Genomic DNA, 20080 nt, shown 5'->3' with positions numbered 1-20080 from the left:
GATAGGTTGGGATATCAGGGATAAACAGCCAACAACCATCTTTACGTCCCCTTCCGAGTGTCCCGTCTCAGGGATGTGCTTTGTTTTGAGTCGTTCCTTCAGCTTCAGCGGTGATAAACGAGCGGTACCTTCCTCTCAACAGCCATTCGAGCCGACCGAGAAATGGCATTTGTAAACATTCCAGTCTGTCTCATTCAATTCGAATCAGTTGAAAGGATGTGTCCTCAAATTCCACATGCAATGCATCATCACGACATCTCTTAAACTGCTCGTGACAGGCTCGGATTCTCCGAATACAGCACTGCTGGTGTTATTTCCTCAATTTGCAAGAACGCCCCGCTTCTTCTGTTATAATTGAGCCACTAGCCATTATATGAATATGGTGAAATGTCAGAACTGATTGCTTTTCCATAACAGTACTGTAGGTTGATGCTAACAAGGTACAAACAATCATTTTTTTGTATATTTTAAATCGGTGGTTCTTAATTTGTCTGTTCTGAAAACAATGCTAAAGGCAAACAATTAAATGCAACTAACTAACTGTGCATAGATAGCCCTATCCAATGTCTTATATCTATGTATATATATAAGACATCTTTGAGCTTTTTCTCCTTCCTTTTAAAATCCTTCCTTTCTTGCATGTTTCTTAGTCACTTAGTCAGTGATGCCCACTGAAAGCTACACAAATACTGTATATCTGCTGTGGTATAGCACATTTCTAGCATATGGTAATTCAATCTAAATGTGCTATTCCACAGATATACAATATTTGTGCAGATTTCTGGTGTGACTTTATAGCCATATTGCAACTCTAAATGAGCACATCATAGAGACTAAACAACAGTAGGGCATTTAAAACACAAACACTCATTATATTCTTCCGAAGCAAGTATTTCCAGCATACAGCAGACTGAAGGCATCAGGCTTTACTTTCCCTCTAATTTATTTCCTCCATCCTTCATTCTCATTCTGTATTCTGTCACTCAAGTGGCACTCAGTGTCTCATCTGTCATACTCCTTCATGAGCTCTCGCTCGCTCCTGTGTGTCCTCTGCCCACATGCCTCCTGCTCTTAATTCACTCTCTTTCTCTTTCATCCCCTCGCCCTCTTCATCCTCCACTCCCAGCTGACCTTCCCACCCTCCTCCATTCTCAACAGCACTTACTGTCTTAACTTCAGGCCTTTTCATCTCCTCTTCCGTCCTGCATCAACTCCTCTCTCTCACCTTTCCTCCTGATATTCCCATTCCCTTCCTTCTACTTCTAGAGATAATGTTTACTGCCTCCTTTTAAACAAACCAGGTCCAAGCTGGTTTGGTGCTGGTCTAGCCATTGGATTAGTATGGGGTTCGTCTGTACACTCTCACAGTCCATAAAAATAGCAAACGCCGACTGACATGATCAGTTCTGATTGGCTGGCTTTATGCAACTTCCGGGTGTGACAGCTTTTTAGTGATTTAGCACTTTTTGCACACTTTATATATAATCAATTCAGAATTTGTTTTTCGTGCTGCTAAGAGGGCAAATGGCCACACACACGCTGCAAAGTTTTGGATGTGACATCCACATATAAATGCAGGATTCACACAAAATTACATATAACCATAGCAAAGGGCAAACAAATTATGTCAAAATAGATTTGCTTTAAGCGATGGAAATGAAGACTAATAGAGTAATATAAAAATATACAAAAATTCATATCAAAATATTTTTGAAATGCTGTTCCAGTTATTTGTGAAAGTATTGAAGTATTAAATCTCTCACTGTACATTGCTATTATTGTTATGGGGATGCTTTCGGCACTTTACTAGCGCACCCTCACTCATTTCAGAAGCGTCCACAGTGATTTCATTCTGGAACCGGGCCTAAAATATTCATCAGCTAGAAATGACTATTTGTGAGTGCACACTCATTCATTTCATTGCTCTGTACTGTATGTTAACTACTGTCTTTTTTGTGGCTGTTTCTGGAGAAACGTCTGAGACAAAGTTAATAGTTAAAAGACACAATTATTATTATTTTTTGAAGCAAATAATGACAAGTCTTGAAAATTGATTTGTCAAAAGGTGTGGGAACCTCGAGGGCACCAGTTACAGGCCTTTTTGATACGCATGTAAATGATGGAGCCTCCCGGCCACTTGCTCTGATGAAACAGCTCGGGATAAAGCCGGCTGTAAGTCACACTGGGACGCTGGGCTGTGTTTGATTAGCTTACTTTGTCTGAATGAACGGGCAGCTCTGAAGCACAACCCGTCACATATGCATGAATAAGGCATCCAAGCGAGTCGCCTGCCACAGAAGCAAGATGTGTAAAATGCCGTGTGGAGAAACTGAGATCATTTGGTATCAAATGTATCAAGTTTTGCTTATGTATCAAGACGGCGAAAGCTTCACTGGTATTGTAAATAAACTTCAAGGTGACTGTACGCTGAAGCAAGTAAATCTAATGTCACTTCACCTTTGTTTTATTTTTCCCATTCTTTGTTTTAAATTTTTAATTGTGGGTTCCGTTTTAATGGTCAAACTCTTTACAGTCAGAAAGCACATCTAATCAATTGAATTCATAAAACTCATAACAATAATAAGGCTCTATGAAATGTGTTTTATTTATTTGTGTTTAAATTTTTCTGGATTCTGTGTTTTATGATTGTATACACATTTATTGTGAAAAACCATGGTTAATCAATAAATCCATAAAACTTCAAATGAAAGTGTAATCAAATGAAAATGTACAATTCCTTTACTTTTTTGACAGTGCTGCACAATAGTGTGGTATTCCTTAAAAATAATGCTTTTCATAAATTGGATTATTATTGTTATTACTTTGAGAAGCACATATACTGTATAAAACTAAGTAATATATTTCTGTCATAATTTCTTCAAGTAAAATCAAACTTTTATTTTGGCGGGATGCAGTGAAGAACAGACCGCATGAGTTTCAGAAGAAGTCTCAAACAGCTCCGATTTTTTAAAGATATTGAAGTAATAAAATATATTTCAATTTCTCATTAAATTATTACAAGACCAAATAGTTCATTTATTCAATTCCTCTGTACTCCTACTGAATTATGGTAAAAACGTCTGAGACAAAGTTGATAGTCGAAAGTCGAACATAATTAAGAACTCCATCATGTCTCCTGAGCTATGAACAAGCAAATGAAAAGTACCTCTGGGAGGCCAGCAGATACTAATGGACAGAAATTTAAGACACTTCATTTTTTATTGTCTGAAAGCTAGAAACATTAGCTTTAATGAGTAGAGGACTCATTGCCATAAGGACACTAGGACTGTGGCGTAATGTCAGAATGGCTTAATTGGCTAAATTGTTCGATGATTTGCTTTCAAGATCCAGCAACACGAGTCATGATCGTACTGTTTTCCCTGTGCGGTGCAGGAAATCACTGGGAAAGCGGGACGATCGTGACTCCTGGATCTTGCAAGCACGAGAACAAGTGTGTACGTGACCATAGATTTCTAGAACTGTATCTTTATCGTTATAGTTATTGCCCTTGGTGTGACCAGGTCTTAAGTCAGTTTTCAACATTGTGAAAGGCACAAGGTGGCACAAAATAAGCACAAGGTGTAAGTTTGGACATGTTTGTGTGCAGGAATAATCTGGCTGTACGTGTCATGACTACAGGAGGCCACAGCAGGGCTCCCATCTGGCCTCTTCAGGGGTCCTGAACGCAGAGATGCCTGGCAGGTTGCCTCTAGCTCAGAATCTAGCAGTGGTTTTGCTCTATAGCTGCATTCACACAGCTGCCAATCCACTATATTCCATTTCTACTCTGTTTGGAAGACACTTTTGTTTATTTCATGGGCACATTTGTTAGTGTTTGTGTTTCCAGGGAGTTGAACCCATGGCCTTAGCGTAGTTGTGCTGTACCAGATACACTAGCTAAAAAAAAAAAAGTTATAATGTTAAGACAGTTTGCTTACCATATTCCATAACCAAATTTCAAGAGCAAGTTGATATACTTGCTTTACCTTTTGTGTTGTGGTTTGTAATGAAGTAAAATGATATAGTTTTTTAATTTGTGCACTTTTGGACACAGTGCACTTTCATTTATGCACTTTTGGACACAATGCACTTTCTTTGGACACAGTGCACTTTCATTTATGCACTTTTGGACACAATGCACTTTATTTGGACACAGTGCACTTTAATTTATGCACTTTTTCTTCATCTTTGAGACCAAGTTGTAAGAATCTGTGTTTCTGGGTCTCACATAGAGACGAAAAAAGAGATTTCAGGTCAGATGTTTGTCTGGTTAAAAAAAGTTTTTTTTTTGTTTTTTTTTTTACCTCCAAGAACTTTATTGAACAATAACCATAAATGGCCTGGTACAAAATATGAAATGTCTTAATCAGACAACAGACAAGCATCACAGCATAAGCAAATAAATATAAATAAATAAAGAAGTAAAATAAAGCAATAAAATAAAAATACATTCAAGTAAATAATAGATAAATAAAGTATCAGTAGCTTCTGCAGCACGAACACAAGTATGAAGTCCGCTGTTGTTGTTGCTGTTATGTGACTTAGCGGTGTCTGACTACGGTCAACACGTGGGGTGATGACATCATCGTTTCACAAAATATACGCATTGGCTGTAGGCTACACACGAAACCGCAAGGGCATCATTGTCAAATTTATCCACTTCAAAAAATAGTGGTTTCAGGCACCCAAAACACCGGATCCGTCTGGACGAAACGCCGATACTATACAAAATTTATTTTTTCAAAATTTATTTTTTCAAAATGTATGTCTCCGTGTGGACAGGGCCTGAGGTATGTGTGTGCATTGCATGGGAGTTTGGGAGTTAAAATGAATAATTAATTAAATCATAAAAATATCAAATTAAAATAAACAATTTTAATGTAAAAACAATAAAAAAAAATGTTGCTTGCATGTCATGATGTGACCATTAACCAACATCAGAGAACCACATCCGTGAACATCCAAATGTGTTACATTTTTGAGATATTAACTTAAAATTTCAGCACATACTTCAAGTAAATATTTTAGGACAAATGGATTCAGTTGACAAAAAAGTTTGGGAATCCTTAGTTATTTTAAAAACTGCCTTAACAACATGCAAAACAGTACTCGTTCTGACTACACGTAATTTAGTTCAAATTCATCTGCCTCATTTTCTGTGCAGATGTGAGTTGTAATACGTTTATGTTGTGGAAATGGCTGATTCATATTATATTTTGTTTATACTTTAAGTACTTGAGTACTTATACTCAACTTGGTTCCATTGTTTGCTCATTTTTCACTTTTTTCTCAAATCATTTTTCATGTTTACATCAACAATATGTTTTAATCCAGATTGTTCAAGTGTAGTCACTGTGCATCTTTTTTTGTCCCGCCTTTGTAAATGAAAATTTTTGTCAGTGATTTTATTGATGAGATAAACACTGTGTTTGGGATGGGACTGTTTGTTTGTTTGACCAGTGGCAGATGGGGCAAGTGTTTGGGAATCCTAATAATAATAATCCCAAACGTAGCAAGACCGTCCAGGATCAAGCTATGGACCTGTGACTGTTGAAATCCCAGCAGGACATTTTGCTTTAAAAATAGATGAAGTTCTCTGCCATAATACAATCATAGATAGAAAGTATCTTGTAATGGAAAGTCGGATCGCCCGGGCCGCTGTACGGTTCCGTAGCTCGGTATTACATGATCTTTGATTGGCTCATCCTGATTGTCTTTATTGGGTCAGACGTTTCTCACCGAGCAGGCCCTGGCAAAGCATGTGGCAAATTACATCTATTTCATCACCGCAGAGAGAGTTTCAGATCGCTCGCCAGATTGTTATTATAAAGGCAACGTGTTCCCAATAACCTGTCAGGAGAAATAAATGGTGAATAAATAAAATAGCAAAAATAGCAGGCTGCTTTACACTTCGTCTTTGTCAAATATGAACGGGGAAAAAAAAAACATTTGGTTGCTCCAGTTTTTTTTTCATCTCTTAATGACGGAGAAATGCTGTTCCTCATATAGACGCTGAGTTGATGACACCAGCAGCCAGCACCAGACAGCTGGATCTTTGGGGAGCGCGCCGGGGCCCGAGTTAGCCTAAATAAGCCTCTTGACGTGCTGTGCAGCCATGAAGGGCTGTGAAACGTCTGTAAAGTAGGTTGCTGGAGACCCAGAGAGCCTCTCACGCTGTCGCCTGGGTGGTACCCGCTTCTGCCCATCTGCGTGACCCGGTGTCAGGGTTCGCATTTTGGACCTGGTCCTTTGCCCTGTGAATCTTCCTGGTCTTTAGCAGCCAGTAAAAGAGCTATTCCCGCTGGCTTTTATCTAATTTTCTCATTTTGTCTGCAGTCTGCTTTTTTTTCTTTGATCAGATCAAAGAGGGCCCTGTTCTCACTGTAATTTAGCTGGTTTAAGGGCACTCACATCATTTGTTGATACGTGGTTTACTAATAGCTTCCCTGTGTTCCTGCAACAGTTGTTGCCTGAAAGCATTTTTCTAAAATGCACTATGTAATGTATTTCAACCACTACACTTAAAGGTTGATTAGACCATAATGCATTGTATTTATAATAAGTGAAGACATTTGGATATGATACGGTATGATGTGATACAATGATACAGTACTATCTGAAATGGCTTTGTGTGTGTGTGTGTGTGTGTGTGTGTGTGTGTGACTTAAAGTAGAGATATTATAAAGTAAATATATCTATAAATCAATTGATATAGATAAATCCTTTCGTTCAAAAGTTTATGGACTGTAAGTTTTGATTTTTCTTTACTTATAGCCTTTATAATGCATTATAAAAGTATCCATGGATTAATGGATTAATAATGTCTTGCAATGCACCTTAAAATGCATTGAATGGTCTCATGAATAACCACAGTTATAATACATTATAATACACCTTTAGAAAGTATAATGCATTAAAAGATGACAAACAACCAATTTCAGATGTAACAAGTAATCTGTTGATATTATAATGCATTTTAACTTTGGTTACAATTATTTATGAAAATATATAATGCATTATAACATACATTATGAATGCCTTTATAATGCATTAAAAGCTTGGTTGCCGGATTCTTGAATGCTCTCCAAGGCTGCACTTATTTGATCAATAAAACAGTAATATTGTGAAATATTATTACAATGTAAAATAACTGGTTTTCTATTTTAACATTTTAGTTAACAATTACCTAAAGATAAGTGCATAGGAGAGAAGAAAGTCAAAAAGTCAAAAATCAAAAAAACTAAAGGAAATCCCCCACACTATCAATACTAATCGATACAAAAATATTTATTAGCTAGTAAATATTAATAAATAATCAATATTTTTTCTACTTTTTCCAAATATTGATAGTGTGTGTAAATTCCTATTTTAAGATTCTTTGATGACTGGAAAGTTCAGAAGAATAGCATTTATTTTAAAATTGAAATAATTTGTAACATTATACATGTCTTGTAACATTATATTGTCACTGATAAATATATGTATTAATTTTTTTTCTTTAAAAAATCTTGCTGACCCCAAACTTTTCAACAGTAGTGTAGTTACAAGACAAGTTTGAATATCTTGAATATTTATTGTTAGTCTATTTTTGTTTTTATTATTATGAATGCTCATCATAGTTTTGGATCATAATTAGTCATAAAATCCTTGTTAAACACTGCAAGTGTACTGATGATGGTGGGGGTTCAGCTTTAATTAAAATAAGTCACGGTTTTCATGCAAGATCATTTTCATCATGTGCCCTGTAATATTTGCTATTATACAATATAATGTAAAGCAGATTGAAACAATATGATGTGATATGATAGACCTAAAAAATATGGATTTAAACTTCCATATTCAGTGCAACACTAGCTGTGTGTGCAGTATAATAGATTAAAAACCATTTGAGGTCGCCCACATTCCTCTTGAAAAGAATTTCTTCATATTGTTTCTCACGCACTCTATTTCTATAACGATACCAAGAATCTTCTTGTTTGATTTACCTGCTGTAGTTATCTGAGATATTCAATAAGAGGTCTCTAGGGGGCTCTCAGACAAGCGTCTAGACGGTGGGTTTTCAATGACAAGGGAGTTGAAAGCCTATTTTTACCACCCAGAATGTGCAACTATTGTGTGATTGGGCTTATTCCAAAAATGCAAATGTTTACCAGCAGACGCTGCTCGTGTTTGGGATGCAGGCCTAATGAGTTTTAATCATTCGCCCTTGTTATTCTAATAGTTAGTGTGGCTGAGGGAGGGAGATACACTAGATGGGTAGATCCTGATAGATATAGCCATGTGAAGTAACTCTTTACCCAAAGAAACGGTTGTAAACTGTAAATTGTTTTGGGTGAACAAATCCCTTGAAATCACTTTAAAGTGCCCCTATTATGCTATTTTAAAGGTTCCTGATTTAGTTTTGGAGGTCTCTTACAATCGGTTAACATGCACCCAAGGTAAAAAAAAACTATTTCATTTTCTCATAAGATACACTGCACATTGCAGCATCACTTTCTCAGAGTGTCTTAAACGATTCGATAAAGGATTCAAGCCTTGTCCACACTAATAAATTTTTGTTTGAAAATGCATCTCTTTCTCTTCCGGTCACACTAAGATGGCGTTTTTGTCCTGCGAAAATGAGCTTTTTGAAAACGCTTTCCCAAGTGGATGAATTTGAAAACTGCATTTTCACACTGTGTGGCCTGAGATGACACTTATTGAGCCGATAGATATGTATGTTTGCATTTGTGCCTGTTATGTGCTATTCGCTTTCACACTGTTGGTAAAGATACCAACTTTGTACATTCTTCATATCGCAGTCCTGCAAAGATGACAGAAACTTTACTCGCAATTGCTGTTCTGCAGCAAAACATAAGAGCAGTTCAGTGAATGGTGAGGTATTTTGCTTAATAAAATGATACTGCCAGAAGAACAGCATGATAAATTTATTATGTCTAATCCATCTGTATCATCTCAGTGAGCTTATATGAGGTTTTTCTCATTCGCAGTAAGGTGAATTTAGCATTTTCCGACGTTTCAGTGTGGATGAGAAACTTTTGGAAAACGCTTGAAAACGCTAGTGTGGACGGAGAGAGTCTACTCTGCTCTGATTGGCCAGATGGCCCAGTCTGTTGTGATTGGTATGGTGCTTATAGCGTGTGTCGGAAACGAAACGTCCATTACCATATCTGAATTTCAGCAAACAGTTCAGTTCGAGCCCAAGTCCTCATCCTTTGGAAGTGCATTCAAAGTGGATTTGCTTTGGCAGCGCAGAAAACAGCATCTTCTCGAAAGGTCGACAACATGAACCAATATGAACCAACTTTGAAGCCGGGTAAAAGTAAACGTTGCTCACGGGCAGCCAATGAAGAACATAGGTGGACATTATGCAAATGTGTTACAAACCTACATAGGTTCATGCAGGAAGTAAGACTGGAATTACTGACAACTCGTTTCAAGCAGTTCAGAATCACTTCTTTATTTTGGGAGACAAAAACAACATTTGTCATGCACTCTGATCTTTGAAACTTTGCAGACCTTTTACATTCACAAAATGCTATATTACATGCTACATGAAAGGTAATATCCGAAAAAGCATAATAGGAGCACTTCAGATAAACAATCATGCGTCTACTTGGGGTGTAACAGTTCAAATCACTCACAGATTGGTTTTAATCACCGTTCTAGGGTCAGGGTTTCGGTACGGTTTGGTATGTGCTATGTTCAGGGAAAAAAGGACTACTGTCAGAAAATAAGAACAAATTATCAAACTACAAGAAACAGCACAAATAAATACAATAGAGCAACGATACAAATTAAATAAACTGCTTTTCAGGTTTTTCAGGTATCTAACAGTAGTTATCAGGTACAGAAATTGAATAAGGTAATTAAATGTAAAACAACATTGCATATAATCTTCACTGTATAAATTAAAGATTAATCATTATTAAAGTTACAAAAGCTATTCAGTCAAGAGCAGCGCGTGATTTTCTTTTTCTTTTGTTGTTTGATTAACATTAAAAACACATACAGAGAGCAGGAATATTAGGCTGCTGTCACTTTAAGACATCATGCACAGATCCAGTACACTGATACTGATACATTTTTCTCAACTGTTTACATTCACTTAAGACATAACCTAAGGCATGTCAATTTTTGTGTGTATTTGTTCGTTCAAGCACAAGACTTAAAAGAGAACTCAACATTTTCTGTGTGCGTGCTTTGGATGAGTGCACAAATCTTCAAAATTGGCAAGGCTTAAATGAGTTTAGTTTAAACACGGATAGCAATGTGTATCTTGAGCGGTATCAACACACGGGTGATGGCGCGTAAATGACTGGTAATATAGAGCATACGACACATGCACTGCACAAAGTTTAGGAGAGGCCAGAATGCGTATCCATCGACAGAAACATACATTAGCCTAACAGACTCTCTCTGTCTGTTTTATTTATTTTCAACAAACCATATTATAGATACGTATGTGTCATCAGATTTGAGATGAACCGCGGTGCAAGTGCTTGCTGAACCGTGGGTGGAGAACGGAACAGTTGGTTTTTTTACAGAGAACCGTTACACTGTACATCATCAACTACCCATCTGTTCTTGTTTGACTGGAATTCATCCCTGTCTATCACTCAGTATCATTAGGCCTGTTCAGAAGTCACATCACACATAAGTGAAGGATCTACTCTCATGGCTTTGCTTTGAATCTGACCCACAAATAATCTTGTCAGTTATTTGGCACAACCCTGTCAGAATTCCTCCCAACATTGAGAAATGTCCGATGAGACGGCACGGCCCCATTTGTCACACGATGCCATGACCCAAAATGCGCCGGGCCGCAGGGATGTTATTATTTGGGCCAGTGTCTCAGACTTTATCAGGAGGATTTTCTCAGCATTATTTACAGGTGAGCAGTATATACTGTACTATAGTACTATATACTGCTCGACCCTGTTCCCAAATCACGGGTCAGAGACCAGGGTTGTGTGCCACACAGAAATTAATTGAGAATGCCTTTTAAATTAAAATGTATTTTTTCAATTTGAGTTGAGGTAGTATTGTAATTGGATTTTGTGCGCGCTTGGCTGCCGCTTCACACTGGCTTTTTGTTTTGTTAGTTTTTGTTAGTTAATTTTTTGGCATGGTAGCTGTTCCCGTTTTCCGTTTTGAAGTCGTGGAGTTTGCACTTGTTTGGTCTCTGTGGGATTCGAGATGCGAGATTCGCCGTGTTGCTTGGTGTACCCACTTCATGAGGGACTACTCTGGTGTTACACCATTTTACTCTATTGCTCATTCTATAAGGACTGTATGGTCGGACATTTATGTATATAACTAAACATTTGACTCAGATTCAATGACTCAGACACCACAATAAAATTCATACTTTTATTCTGCAAGGACACATTACATTGATCAAGAGTGAGAGTGAAGACATTAATAATGTTACAAAAGATTTCCATTTCAAATAAGTGCTGTTCTTTTGAACATTTTTACACTTTAGACCAGAAAGGGCTTCTCGCCTTTCACGGTACAATGAGTGTTGCCAACAGACCAATAAAAGTGAAGAATTCCACAGGTGAATGCACATGCCTAAAGAAAAAATTATAATTTCTGATCACTATGTCTTATACATATCTACTGTACCCCCCCCCCCCCCCCCCATCCGTATTTGTGTTGTTTACAAAAAAATTCCAAACAAAATACATGCACTTGCTTAAAATAGCTTAAAAGAGCTTAAATCTTATGCTTAGAAAATAAAAAAAGTCGGTAACACTCTTATTATTCTGCACAGTTTTACTTCTCCAGTCAATGTAACTTGTTTGAAGGGTGTTTAGATGTTTTTACTGGAAAAATAAGACATAAATGCTAATTGAGAAAGTGATTTTTTTGCGCAGTGGTCAGACGGTCTCTTTCTGTCTCAGTGGGCATCTGTAAATCAGACTTTATGCAATGAATCAAATGTCTGGCTATGCAAGACTTACAGTATAAGCTGATAACATTAAATAAACGGAGAGAAAAATTCCCAGAACCTCAGGACTTTCTCTCACACACACATTTATCTCCTTTTCCACCTCTCACTGTAATTTTCCTCATTTTATATATTTCTTAGGGGCATTATAAAATCATTTATCGTGCTCCCTTCCGCCCCCTTTCTGACAGAACCTCTACGGTTCTCTTTTTTTCTTCCACAATATATATTATTCCCTCTTTTCTTCGCCTTCTCAGTTACCGGATTACTGTCAACTTTTCTCTCACATTTTTTATCTAAAGTATTAACCTTCCAAACCTCAACACCCGTTTCAAAAGAAAAATAAGAACGTGCCGATCTCTTTCTTACCGAAGATTGCTGATTTTCAACGCCAGATCTCCTCACCTCCCACCTAAATCTCCTCACCTCTAAATGTCTCATGCTGTGACTCAGACTTCGACTAAACCCTTATGGACTCTAATGTCACGACAGGGTCAGTGCTGTTGTATTCGACCAGACCGTTGTATTTCACATGTTTTACTCCGTTTAACTGGATTACACGCCTGCTGCCCCTCTCTGTGAAAATGAATCTATTTCTGAGCAGCTGCCTGTGTTTTACTTCACCACCCATTCTTTACTTCTGCACCATAAAATTAAATCAATCTCTGTTTGTCAAAAAAAAGTTTATTTACCTAATAAAAATTGCCAATGAGGCAGTACAAGACAAGTCAGTTCAATCAAATAATGAATTAGATGTGCCCCCGTGCCTAATATACATCCATTAGTGTAGTTTAGTTTTGTTTACTTGACCTTTATTAATATATTATTATAATATAATTTATTTTTCTTCAGGATTTTGTACTTGATACCTTCATCACTTGTTATATTAGCTATTTGTTCTATTATTTTATTATAAAGCATTTTCTTTAGAATTTTTACTTTTACTTCTATTGATATTTTAAAAATATTTTTTTATATTTTAGATGATTTTTTTTAAGAATGTTTCTTTAGGATTTTTATTTGAGATCTTGATCACTCATATGCTATTTTCATTTATATTATATATATATATATATATATATATATATATATTTTTTAAGCATGTTTCTTCAGCATTTTGTGCTTAAGACCTTCAGCACTTGTACTCTTTTATTATTTTCTTTAATTTTTATATTATTTTCTTTTCTTTTATTATTTTTTTAAAGGGTTATTACACCTAAAAATGAAAATTCTGTCATTAATTACTCACCATCATGTCTTTCCAAACCCGTAAGACTTTCATTCATTTTTGGAACACTATATGACGATATTTTTTATGAAATCTGAGAGCTTTCTGTACTCTCCATTGGCAGCTATGCAACTACCACTTTGACGCTTCAAAAAATTCATAAAGCGATTGTAAAACGAATTCATATGAATTGAGTGTGTTACGCAACACGTTTGAGCTTCCACAATGAGGTTTGTTCTTGCACGTCAAACGCCTACAGTTAAGCTTCTGTTTATGTTTGCTGATCAATGTTTACACGTGAATAAAAGCCTTAATTCAATCTGTTCATCATATAAAGTGATCCAGTCTCTTTAGAAAATTTTGACTAAACTGGTCAATTCATATGGATTAGTTTTACAATCTCTTTGTTAACTTCTTGAAGCGTCAAAGTGGTAGTTGGATGCACTGTTAATGGAGGGACAGATATCTTCATTTGTGTTTCGAAGATGAACAAAAGTCTTACAGATTAGGAACGACGTGAGGGCGAGTAATTAATGACAGAATTTTAATTTTTGGGTGATCTAAACCTTTAAGGGTACAACCTAAATGTTTTTATTTAATATTTATTTAATACATTTGTTTATGGTTTGTTGGATATGTATGCCAAAGCTGTGAGTCACATTGCCTTACAAACTAAATAACCACTCATTTTAGCAGTGTAACATTTAGTTAAAATGTGTGCATAAACTGTTAAATATGTGCCCCCTTTGAAATGCTAAATGACCCCTAAAGCATCGACAGACTTAAAAAACTGAACACATTTTCCTTGCTCTTATAAGCTCTGTTTCTAATTGCCACACAAATAGCATCCTGCACTGGAGACTCGACTTTCAATTTATTCCAATAGAGTTTGATGTTAACTTATTAGCAAGCTATTGACACAACTCAAATTAAATAAATGTGTTTGCATTTACAGCAACTTAAGTAATCATGCAGTGTTAACACGTTACCTTTGACAGCTCTAATTTTAAGGAATTGTCTCTCCACAGGTTCTTTGTCTCTGAGTGTGTTCCTAGTATCATTGGGATTAACGGTGTGTGTTGTGTGGCTGGTGGCACTATGCGGGATCTGTGGATGGTGCCAACGCAAACTGGTAAGTGATTTCACTTCCTGCACAACAAGAAGTGTACAATGTCTTAAATTGACATCTGTTGGTGTGTAAGATTACGTGAACAATAGGTAGTTGGCTTTTGTAGTGCCTTTTTAATGGTAGTAGTGTCTTCTGTTTAATGGCTGTTTGTCAATTACAGTCTGACAACAATCAATGAACATCTCAAAGATTATACATTTACATTATTACATTATTTTTCACATATTTTACATTATTACAGCTCCCCTCTCTCTGTCCTGAACGCGTTGTTTTCAGTGAAGCCCCTCCTTCCGAAATACGAAATGTGCTGTGATTGGTTAGCTGGCCCAGTGTGTTGTGATTGGCAGCGTTTAGCATGTGTTCGGGAAATGTCCCGCCCCTCCATAACTGTGAGTTCTGCTCTAGTGTAAATATAAAGGATGGCAGCAATTTTAAACCATTCGAGCCCGATTCAGACCCTGACAATATTAACAAACAAGAGGATCATACAGAAAGGATTTCATGCACAGACTTTGCAAGCCCAGATTTCACAGGACGTTTCAGAGTGGTATGTTTTTCTCATACATTATAGGTACAATGTTATCCACCATTTAATCATGATATTTTGTCAGAAAACTATGGTTATACAAACAGTAATCGGTCTTACAAAAGCGAGAGCTTACAAAAGCTATTGTAAACAACTCTATATCAACACTAATGTTGGCTAGCAGGCGAGCGTAGCAACAACATAAAACTTATTAGAAACTATTAGAAACTTATCAAAAACTAAATTAGAACTGTTAATAGAAAATAACAACAGATTGTACCAAAGTGGAAACTACTCAATTTCAGAAAAAGCTTTTGTGTGTATAGCCTGCATTGTGGTTCTGGAAGCTGTCCTTCATGTGCAGTGCACAGATAAGAATCGGGATTATAATGTTCAGGAACAGTGTTTAGAATAAATGTTACCCATTCTAAGTCCATCTTTCTGAGGAAGGTCAATCAAATGAGTTGTGGAAAAAATAGCAGCAGCTCATCCAGGCCTTGTCCGCTTTTCTGTGTATTCCGTGGGTGAGGAACATTATGACTTCATAAAGCCCGGGAAAATCGCGTTTTAGTACGAGGTGTTCGTTGTAGTTCTTGGAAAGTGGATTCTGTTAAGTAAAATATCCTCTTTGGAGACTTTGAGCTAACTTTGACTAACCTTGCAGATCTTTTTTATGCACAAACAGCAACATTGCAGATTAACTAAAGTTTAAAAAGTGAAAAAGCATAATAGGACCCCTTTAAAAGGAGTATTGTTAGTATTGCATGAGGGGGGTGGGTGGTGGTGCATGTCATTCCCTCGTTTGTGTTTACATCAGACATAGATCCAGATTGCCTTTCAATAGCTGCAAATCTTATTTTCTGTCTGGATAATTAGGTGTTGAGCCTGTAGTTTTCCCGTTCAGCCTTAGCATCTGCAAAACAAGATTTGCCATTCAACTCATGCAAAGCAATTCAGCACAAGGCGGCCAAATGAGACTGAATCATGAGGGAAGAAAGAACATGTATTAAGGAAAAAAGAAATAATTAGTCTAAATGATTTATATATAAACATGAAAATGTGATTACAGACCACTTTTTGATTAATAGCCAGTTGATAAATAATATCCACATACAAATGAATCTCCTGTGCTCAGTTTAATTAAATAACCCTCTTCCTAAAATAAACGGATCACATATTACTCAAAATGAATTAATTACCTTTAACACATTTAATGTGTCACTTGCTTTTTTGCCTAGAAGAGAAGCCGAATGTGAAGGCATCGTTTCACCACCATTCCTAATACAAATCCACGCTTTTTTTCATTCATCAACCAGGAGGGGTGATCGGTTTTGAGATGGTCAGCACAGGCCAGACGGAGGAAGTGAAAGGAAGGAAATGAGAGGAGGAGTGAGAGGCAGACGGGAAGACTGCAGGGTGGCTAAAAAGAGATTTCAAGCTTTAATTACACTCGGTAATGGCTTCCCCACCACGTGCCCGGCCTGCGGGCATCTAACGTCTTACTGTTATTACAATGAGGGATTACAAACTCGCTTCTCATTCTATTCGTCACATTTTCATGTGCAGTTTTTGCTCGTCCTCTTTTGCTGTTTTCATACTTAGTACTTAATGTTTCAATATAAACTAGAATTTTATTGTCCCCTCCTCCTCTGTTTTGATACTGTATTAAGCTGTTCTTAACTGCGGTTAGGTGAAATGATTTGCAAAATTCTTTTTTGTCATCAAAATAATGGTGTTTTCACACTAGAGCTTTTGGTGAGGACCAAGTGCTTCATCGAGGTGAACAGCTGGGAGCGTTGTCCTAGAAACTATGAGAGTGGTTCTGCAAAACCAAGTGTGAAAACAGCCACTAAAAGCTGTTTATCGTTGCAAAATGTATTTGTAGGATTGACTTCCAGATGTGTGAATCCCATAAAAACATGGGGTTAAAAAAGGGCCTATAGTTGAAATTTCTTCAACTATGAGCACTTAAAGATTCCCTGTGGTGAAAATCAAGTTTTTAATGTTGTATATATGTCTGTGTGTTGTTGTTTTTATTATCCTTTAAGACAAACCATGTGCGAATTCATCAGTCGACGCCATTGCTGAGTATTTTCTCTTGAAACTGCAGTGTACCAAAGACAGTCTCAAAAATGTGTTTGAAACCGCCTCTGTTTCCTACCATCACAAACATGTAACCAATTCCCTCAACGTGCGAGGATTTTCCACACAAGGACACCTTTAAGAAGGGACAGAAAAAATCAGGTACATATTGCAATATAGCGGGTGAATTGAGTATATGATGTATATTAAGATGTTATGATGAACTATATGCCTTTCTATTCTGTTCAAAGCATTTCTAAGGATGCTAATTTTTAGAAGGCAGCTGTTTGACTCTGAGATGGCAAACGGGAACATGGCTTGTGTAACATTAGTAACACATTATTAGCTGTTTGATAATATAGTCAAGCCTAAGGCTAATCATATAATTATCGTTGTGTCTGAAGTTGTCGAGAGCATTACATGAAACTCATTACCATTCTGATACACCAACTTGTAGACAACCCTGTATAATTCACTCTTCCTCTTCTTCTTCTGAATCAGTTTCTGGCTGAATTAAATTTCCACTTGCCATTGTGTAGCATTTACTACAGCTGACCAAGTGGATCAGGTAGTCCGAGCTGCTGTGATTGAGTGGAGTTATTAGTAGACTAATTTGCATATTCATGGCTGATGAGTTTTAAGGGATAATATTATTGACTGCAGGGGAACTTTAAATGTATTTTATTTCTTTATTAATAATGTTCAACGGTGGACATACATCATTTTCTATGCTGGAAATTAAAAAAATATTAAGTTTTTGCATAATTTGGCAATTACAGCTTTAATATTTAATCTTGTCTTTTTGGTAAACAAGTTAAACATTTATAAAACTAATGATGGTTTTTCGTATTTTAAGGTTGAAAGTAATGCAACTTAAAAAAGTAGTGAAGGAAATAAATGAAGGCATGTCATGTTTCTAAAACAGCTTTAAATGTGATGCAGTTTTTTTATACTGTTGTAGAAATATTAATATTTTGAATTTGCTTTCATTTTAAGTTTTAGTTGTGTGCTTTTGTCATTTTATTAGTTTATTATTAGTTTTTTATATTTTTACTTTAATTTGTTTCAGTTTTAGTAATTTTAGTACTTTGATATAGTTTATTTCAGTTAGTTGCAAAGGCAAAGGCAATACTTCTAATTTTAGTTTAAGTATTATCTATGTTTCTTAAAGGTATAGTGGAGGATTTTCTTTTTCCGGGTGGATCATCAAGACTATTGGTCCTGCTAGTTGTCAATCATTCTGGTGATATGTTTACGTAAGGCCGTCATACGTGCTCGTCCCTAGGTAGTTTTCGCTTTCTGCGCATGCGCACTTTCAGGTGTATATGTGTGGTGAGCTACGGTTTCAGCCATTCATTGAAGCTCGCCGTTCTCACCGGGTTTTTTCAAAATGTCTGAGGGTCGCAAGAGAAAAAGTGTCTACGAATTGTATGACAAGAAGAGAAAGGCCTCTGAAGAAGCAGGTAGAGTGTTGCGCATGTGCATTTTTTCAAAAAGTGGAGAGGGCGGTTCTTTTCTAAAATTCGGGAAAATCCTCCACTATACCTTGAATTTTTTTATTTCATTTCAGCTTTATTTCAATTAACAAAAACGATTTTAATAGTTTTAGTTAACATTAACAACACTGGCGTAATGTTCATGTTTCAAAAAGTAAAAAAAAAAAAAAAAAAAAATCTGTAATAATTAGTTGTAATAAAACTCAACCTTGTGGAAATAAAAGTGCCTGTAGTAGAAAAAAACACCCAATTATATTTTGCTTAAAGAAAATGATGGTTGTTTTAGGACCACTAAGCATTGGTCTGGTATTAAGATGTGTTTTGCTCGATCAGATCACAAGTAGACGAGGGAGACACATTCCCGTTTACACCTGGTGTTTTAATTTGTCTCTTTACTTCTGCCCTGATTTCTTCGAGGGGAGGGTCTATGGATGAGTAAATATATGGGCTTTTTCAGATCTAATAAAAAAGCTCACTCAATTTACATATGAACCAGAGATGACAAAAAAATACACGGAGAGCAGCGGCTTTCGTTTCTGCTCTGATAGACACAGGACCACGCTAAACACTGAGCGCGTGTTTGAAATCAGAAATGGTGAGAGAACATTGTGCTTGGTAAGTTTTTCATCTTCAAACCAAACTTAGGCCTGTAGGCGGTCTTTTGCGGCTGTTCGAACACATTCGACCAAGTGACCATCTACACTATGAGAGCAATCCAGTCAAATACATTTTCAACTACTTCTAGAAGTGGTCGAAAGTAGACATGCTCAAAACGTTTTTAACACCTGTATTTAGCGTTGTCTACTTGTGAAATCAACAACTGGCTGAAGACTTGAATGTGTTTTACTGCAGGTTTTAAAAATCCAGTCTCACACCGTATACCCACTCTTAACATCTCTCCACACAACAATTAACACCCCCTACCCCCTACCCCCTACCCCCTCCCTCCTTCTGCTTCTCAGCCTGTACTTAAGATCTGTGAGGAGAATGTATGCTGGGTCTTCAGGAAACAGAAGATAAAGAAAGCCAAAGGCCCAGACGGTGCCTCACCAGCCTGTCTAAAAGCCTGTGCTGACCAGCTGTCATCAATCTTTAACAATTCACTGGAGCTGTGCAAAGTCCCCTCCTGCTTCAAACACCCCACAATCATCCCTGTACCCAAGAAACCAAAAATCACAGGTCTAAATTACGACAGACCAGTTGCTTTGACATCTGTGGTTATGAAGTCATTCAAGAGACTGGTGCTAGACCCTCTTCAGTTTGCTTTTCGAGCAAACAGGTCCGTGGATGACGCAGTCAACATGGGACTGCACTACATCCTGCAACATCTTGACAAACTGGGGACTTGTGCAAAGATCTTGTTTGTGGACTTCAGCTCGGCTTTCAACACCATTAGCCCAAATATCCTCCTGACTAAACTAACCCAGCTCTTTGTACCCACCTCCATCTGTCAGTGGATCCACAGCTTTTTGACAGATAGGCAACAGCTAGTGAGAATGGGGAAATTCATGTCCAACACCTGTACAATTAGGACTGGCGCCCCCCAGGGGTGTGTGCTCTATGAATGACTGTACTGCAAAAGTACCCTTTGTCAGGCTCCTGAAGTTTGCAGATAACACTATAGTTGGGGCGAGCAGGACGAGGCCGAGGGCCGTGAGAGAGC

The 20080-nt window shown here is 37.0% G+C and overlaps 1 protein-coding gene across 1 annotated transcript in view; it reads left to right on the top strand.

Moving 5' to 3' along the window:
- Nucleotides 1–20080, top strand: part of syt7b (synaptotagmin VIIb) — a 141126-nt gene that overhangs the window by 41497 nt on the left and 79549 nt on the right. Inside the window, exon 2 of the mRNA XM_084404275.1 lies at nt 14213–14316. Coding sequence (XP_084260401.1) covers nt 14213–14316 — 104 coding nt within the window. The remainder of the gene's footprint in view (nt 1–14212; nt 14317–20080) is intronic.

This window comes from Rutilus rutilus, assembly GCF_951802725.1.
Source record: "Rutilus rutilus genome assembly, chromosome: 3".
In the NCBI taxonomy this organism is placed as follows: Eukaryota; Metazoa; Chordata; class Actinopteri; order Cypriniformes; family Leuciscidae; genus Rutilus; species Rutilus rutilus.
The sequence above is the reverse complement of the archived record's forward strand: the minus strand, read 5'-3'. Positions and strand labels throughout refer to the sequence as shown.